The following is a 6,399-nucleotide window of genomic DNA, read 5'->3' as shown; positions in this document are numbered from 1 at the left end:
GTAAATCAGCATTAGAAAACTGACGCTGAGTGCTGACACTTCTGCTGCTATCCTTCTTTTTTATCCATGAATTGGCTTAATTCGTAGATTTTACACTTGGGAACAGCAACAACAACAACAGCAGCAGCAGCAGCAGTAGTCGCGTTTGACCTTTCATGTGGCCTTCACTGACACCTGCGTTTGTCAGCTACCTAATGGTATTTTATCTGTGTTGCCCCATCTAGCGCTGTGTATTGTGCTATTTAATTAGTTTTGTATACCCCTTTAAAACAGCTTAAATAGGGTATGGTGCTGAGTGCTAAGCATTAGGGCACGTTTAAATATATTAACTTGATCGGCATAAAAAGCAGCTTGAATTAAATCTATTTAATGTGAGAGAGAAGCTAAAATACTGCGTGCAGCAGTGTTGAAAAACGAACTGTGAAGGTGGCAATCAGCTCCTTTGATAGTTAATCGATAGCAACAGGCATACTTTCGATATTTTTTAAGTATTTTTATAGTGGTTTCAAGCTATCAACATTTCTGACTGAAGCAGTGTTGAAAAACGAACTGTGAAGATGGCAATCAGCTCTTTTAATAGTTAACCGTTAGCAACACTTATATTATCGATAGTTTTTAAATATTATTATAGTGGCTTCAATAGCAACATTTCTAACGTGTTTTCACTCCTTTTAAAATATACTAAGTAGTTCAAAATTCCAAAATAATATTATAATTGTATAAGAAACCAGGAGCGTTAGGAAAAGAGTATTATTCAAAAATTCCAAGATAATATTATAAGTATATAATTGTATGAAATATAAGGGCCTTGAGAAGAATTTTGTATTGTCTAAAAACATAATATTTAAAAATTCCAAGATAATGTTTTCTATTATATTATGAAAAGTTAAGGTCTTCAGAACTTGGAGTCAACTCTGGTTACGACTAAAATTTGCTTAAAATTTATCTCTTAACTCCAAAAATATTTTTATGACTATAAAAAAGCAGTAATTTTTATAAAATGTATTTGAATGCCAAACTTACCGAGGCACAGGATATCTGTCAGTCTAAAGCTTTGTTTAAATGCACTTGTTTTTTATTTTTGTTTATTTAGAATCCACATTTGGGACACTTGGAGTCACATAGATCCCGTGCTTTATTGTGCTGTTAATTGTGATAAGAAACTTTGGCGAGGACACTTGGCCAAAGGGTTGTATCCACTCGACGAAAATTGAGAGACTTGTGAGCGGTTAAATTGAAAGTCGGTTGCGTTTATGTTCGCCGAAATAAAATATATGTATACGTATATAATCTCATTGTGTGAAAAGTGGTAAAGGAGATGTGGGCCTACAATTTGGCATTGACATGGATGGCAACGACGCCATCCTCCTCGGAGCTGCCAATATAGATATTGGCACGTCCATCGGAGCCAACGGTGATGGTTTTGCCGGTGCAGCCGGAACCGCTCTTATCGCCGGAAATGACATCGCAATAGGTGCCGGCGGACAGGCCAGTCTGCAGCGAGCTATTCAGATCGTAGTTGTCATTATTGAAGGCAACAAAGCCCTGGCTGCCACGGCTAAAGGAGATCTGATTGCTGCCATTATCCCACCAGTTCTGTAGCTGGGCATCGCCGACGGCATTCCTGAACGCAACCATATTGTAGATCTGGCGCCAACGGTGCTCGCACACCCAGCCGCCGCTGCAGGAGTTGTCGCTGTTGAATTGGGGCGAGGCAATGTTGTGGCCATCGGTGGTCGGTGGTCCCTGGTCGGTGTCGTCGAAGGCAAAGGAGGACATGATGCGCGGCGTGCCAAAGGGATGGGCCAACATGAAGGCGGAGGCCATCTTGTACTGCTTGGGCACCTTGTAGGTGAGCACATCGGCACCGCCCGCACCATGGCCGCGCTGGTTATCGTGATTGTCGACAAAGACAAGGGAGCGATCGGAGGCGGCAAAGCCCCAGGAGGTGCCCCAGTTGGTCAGATAGCGCAGCTGATCCTTGCCGCGGAACACCTTGCCAATGGAATCGGAGTGACGGAATTCGGTGATGGCGCCCAGGCCGGTATACTCGGACTTGGAGATGGCCTCGCCGCCCAAATCGATGACCTCCTGGAAGATATAGGGCTTGGCGCCCGAGCTGAAGCCATGATTCGTATTCAAATTGTTCAGACGTCCATAGATGGCTTCCAGATCGGCGGGCCACATATGCTTGGCGGCATCCACACGGAAACCGGCAACACCCAGATCCGTCAAATGGTTCAAGAAGTCAACAACCTTGTCACGCACCCAGGAGTTGCCCTGGTTCAGATCGCGCAGACCAACCAGCTCACAGTTGCGCACATTGGTGGGATCCGCATAGTTGGTAATGGAGCAGGTGGGATTGAAGTCCAGCGAGGAGAAGGGCACGGCCGGGAAGCTCTTGGAGCTGGGATCGGCATTGCTGCCGCCAGTGCCAGAGGTGCCACCATCGGCGGCCATGTGATTGAACACCACATCCACATAGGTGCGTACGCCGACATTATTGCAACGCTTCACCATGCTGGCGAACTGCTCCTCATTGCCGGAGCGAGTGTTCAGCTTGTAGGAGACGGGCTGATAACGCTCCCACCACGGCCGACTGCCAAGCACAGCGTTCTCATTGACAGGCGAGACCTGAGCGGGCAATTGGCATTCAAACTAATGTGTTGGCAATGGCTATCAATGGGGCTCACCTGCAGACCGGCAAAGCCGTAGGGGCCCAGGAAGTTCTCACACTCGGCCGCAATATCGTCCCATTTCCACTCGAACAGATGGACCATGCCGTTGCGTCCGCTCTGGTAGTTGGTGGCAAACTGGGCATGGGCCAGCGCCAGGAGGGCTAGACAAGCCAGGCCCTTGATCAGAAACATGCTGCTGCTGCTGTTGCTTTGTACTCAAATGGAAACCAGTTCCACACTGAATCGAATGGAGACGCCGCTGGGCCTTTTATACGCAACACACCTGCAAGTGGGAGAAGCACTCGTCAGAAAACTTGGTAGCTCGTAATTGGTCAATGGGCTTTGCGTGGAATCGTTAAATGATTTGTGATGCAAATTCTTCGCTTATCACAGTGTCAAATTTTGTTTGAGGGGGAGCAGAGGAGCCGCACAGTGGGGTCTAGTGCGGCGTGCGGTGTATTAGATTAGATATGCGACACGAGCGGGTTGACAGTGTTGCCAGCTATCGCATCGCTCAAGCTAAATTTATGATACGAGCATTTTGCTATAACAAAAATAATTAGATAATTATAAATTTAATGCCTATGGCCAATCTTTTAAACAAAATGAATAAACAATATGGTATATCACTTATATCTTCCTGAACTTAAGTACCGTAAGCCTCAAGCTTAACAATCAAGCGTTGCCAGCTCATGGGAAAAATTCTCTGCATTGTCGTGGTTCTTTGTGGTAACTAATAAATATTATATTATTTAAAATTTGTTGTTTCGAAATTTTAATTGTCATTTAGATCTTTACTCTCTTAGAGTGTTGCCACCTTTTTTTGTATTCCTGTTTATTTTGTGAGCCTGTAAATGCCGCAGACACAGATTCGTTTTTCAATTTGTATAAAAGAAAAGCATGAATACTTCAGCATAAAAGCGGAACATTTAGCGTCTTATTTCTATACAACACAAAAGGTGGCAACTCTATACATCAGTTAATACCGTAGTAAATGCACTTTTTCCGCTAAATTTGATTACAACGTTTCCGCTTGAATTTCGAATGCAAATTAATGTATTAGCTGAAATACTTTAAGTGGTTTCTAAGGTCATTTTCACGCTGCATTACAATGGGCCAGTGTTAGTAAACAACGCTCTCGCGTTTCGATAGCCAAACGATAATCAAGCAGGCAAGTCACAGAGTTGCCATTGTATCAAAAAGCTGCAAAATGTTTAAAATTAGCCACAAAGTTAGCCTGCAGCCTTAGTTAGCTGCCTGCGTGCAGCTTGATCTCAAAATAGCTAATTTGGCAACACTGGTTGGCGTGTGCTACACGTGAGCTTATCGGCTGTCGTCTGCTGATGTTTAACGCTGATTGGAATTGTCCGATTCGCAAAACGCTTAGACACAAGATGGCCAATAAACTAATAGCTGGCAAAGAGCGGATAACACAGATTCAAGGTAATTCGTCATTGGGAGAACCCGAAATGGCAGACAGAATTTGCGGTGACAGCTTCTACAGATAAAGATTGACAGCGAGCGCGAATGATTGATTTTCTATGGTTCATCATAAATTTGTAGCTCTATTTTTGCCAACGGGTAAGAACAAAACATTTGCAGCTTATCAGTGCGCACTTTGTACGCCAACTACACCAGCTACAGTACTTGCCAAAAAAATGCGTATTTGTTATATTTTTAAATTGCTTCCCGATAATCAATAACAATTATTTTTAGCGATGTGCATTTGCATTGCGGGGGTGAGGGAATCGCTGCAATCACGCTTTTCCGCCGTGTTATGTTTGATCTTGAGTTTAGATTTTTGATACACAAATCGTTGAAGATTAAAAGTGTGTTTTAAAGAGCACCATAAACTGCAATCAAAAAGCGCAATTAATTTGATTCTCAAGTGTTTCACTAATTGGCCACGTGCTACAAATGAATTTCATTATATCTTGAGTCAACCTTTTGCAGGGTGCAAATAAGTCATGTAGAATACTTTTTGATTTTGCGAGTATGATCGAACAGAAGTTATGCCTTAGTTAATATAAAATATAATATCCAAGGACAATCACATATCAAATTTTGTAGCTGTAAGCCCTTCAGACTCAGAGATCTCTGAGGTGTACTACTTATATGGACATGACTGTTGAGGAGGATCAAAATAATATATATATCAAATATAAAAAGATATATTTATCTCAACATTTAAATATAAGGACTTCAGCACAGCTTACAGCTCATAAACTAAGATTTGTTCAGCTTCTGCTGCCATGCTCCAATCATACCCTGTTTTCCTTCAATTGCTGGGTATGCAAATTGCAACAATTGGATTGCCACTTGAGGTGCAATTTGTGCGATTGTCGAGCATATATGCACGCTGCACTGGTCAAATTGTAACAAATACTTGAATTAATTATAATTTTTATCTGAAAAGCTCAAGTGAAATGCAATGTACGGCAATTGGAGTGGAAAATGTTTGATAAGTTTTCAATTAAATTAAACAAAGCACTAAAAATTTAATTGTTTTTATTTACAAAAGTGAAACAGTTTCGAGTGCCATGCGACAGATAAGAAATACATGTTATGCATGGCCTGCTCTACGGCATATATGGCATATGGCCATATGGCATATGGCATATGGTATATGGATATTTGTGTAATCTATATGGGCGGCAGTTTGTTAGAACAATTTTTGCATTGTCAGATGGCAAACAATGAAGTCAACTTGATGCATTTACGACTGAACAAATTTCTTGTTAGCCAAAGTAAAAACCTAAAACAAGCTTTTTGCTTATGCTATATCCGAGCATCAGCTGGCACAAAATATGCACACGTTTGTGCCTGTGTGTGTGTAAGAGAGTGTGTGTGTGTGTGTACACAATCAAATTATATAAGCCAGTGCAGCAACGGTGCAAAAAGTGACACTTGTGCTGGGGCATATTGATTTGGCAGAGGCTAAGCAAATTTACATATGCAGAGCGGAGAGGAGAGAGGAAAAGCGAGGCAGGGCGAGGGGAGGGGAGAGACAGACAGGCTGTCTAAAAGTCAAGTAACTGTATAAATATTTACTTTAAAGTACGTATACGCAAAGGTGTACGTCGCCCCAGTACAGAATTGTGAGCATTTCCGCACATTACACCTGAAGTCGGTGAAACTTTGTAGCTGCCAAAAAGTTTGCGGGCCAAAGAAATATGCCATCTTACAGTCTGGCCCAGTGTGTCGGTTTGTCTGTCTGTCTATCTGTCTATCTGTCTAACTGGCAAGCCAATTTGAATTGTAAGCAAATGCCGGATATGGCAAAGTTCTACAAAACGGAAACGTTTGCCGCACTTTCAATGCCAAAAAGCCAGCAACCAAAACTGACTTGAGCCCAAGAAAAAAAAAACAAAAAATATAGGTGCGTTCCCCCGACAAACCCGGCTGCAATCTATAAGTGCAACCACAAGCGGCAGACTTTTGAAATATAGTTTAGATAAGTAAGCTTAAAACTTTACAATGCCAAGCCCAAACACCCAAAGAGAAAGAGAGAGAGTAAGAGAGAGAGGGAGAGAGCTGCAGCAGCATGTGCGAAAAATTAATTTACATTTAAATTAAACTTATGAAATTGAACAAAAGTTGTTGATTTTTCACTGTGGCTGGGCGTGTGTGTGTGTGTGTGTGCGTGTGTTTGACAGTTGACGAAACAATTGCAAACTTACTTATTATTATTGCGATTATTGCAATGAAATTGAAACAGGCT

The 6,399-nt window shown here is 42.2% G+C and overlaps 1 protein-coding gene across 1 annotated transcript; it reads right to left on the bottom strand.

Annotated features, from left to right (window-relative positions):
• Positions 1-1,229: 1,229 nt before the first annotated feature.
• LOC135434909 (alpha-amylase B) lies at positions 1,230-2,929 on the bottom strand. Its single transcript, XM_064691664.1, has 2 exons — positions 2,694-2,929; positions 1,230-2,634 (listed from the first exon to the last, which is right to left on the bottom strand). Exons 1-2 carry the CDS (start codon positions 2,868-2,870, stop codon positions 1,327-1,329), a joined length of 1,485 nt encoding a protein of 494 aa, XP_064547734.1. The 5' UTR covers positions 2,871-2,929; the 3' UTR covers positions 1,230-1,326.
• Between the last annotated feature and the right edge of the window lie 3,470 nt (positions 2,930-6,399).

The sequence above is a fragment of the Drosophila montana genome, unplaced genomic scaffold (genome assembly GCF_035044405.1).
Source record: "Drosophila montana isolate Dmon_TW-CO22-7 unplaced genomic scaffold, ASM3504440v1 contig_3468_1, whole genome shotgun sequence".
Lineage (NCBI taxonomy): Eukaryota > Metazoa > Arthropoda > Insecta > Diptera > Drosophilidae > Drosophila > Drosophila montana.
The sequence above is the reverse complement of the archived record's forward strand: the minus strand, read 5'-3'. Positions and strand labels throughout refer to the sequence as shown.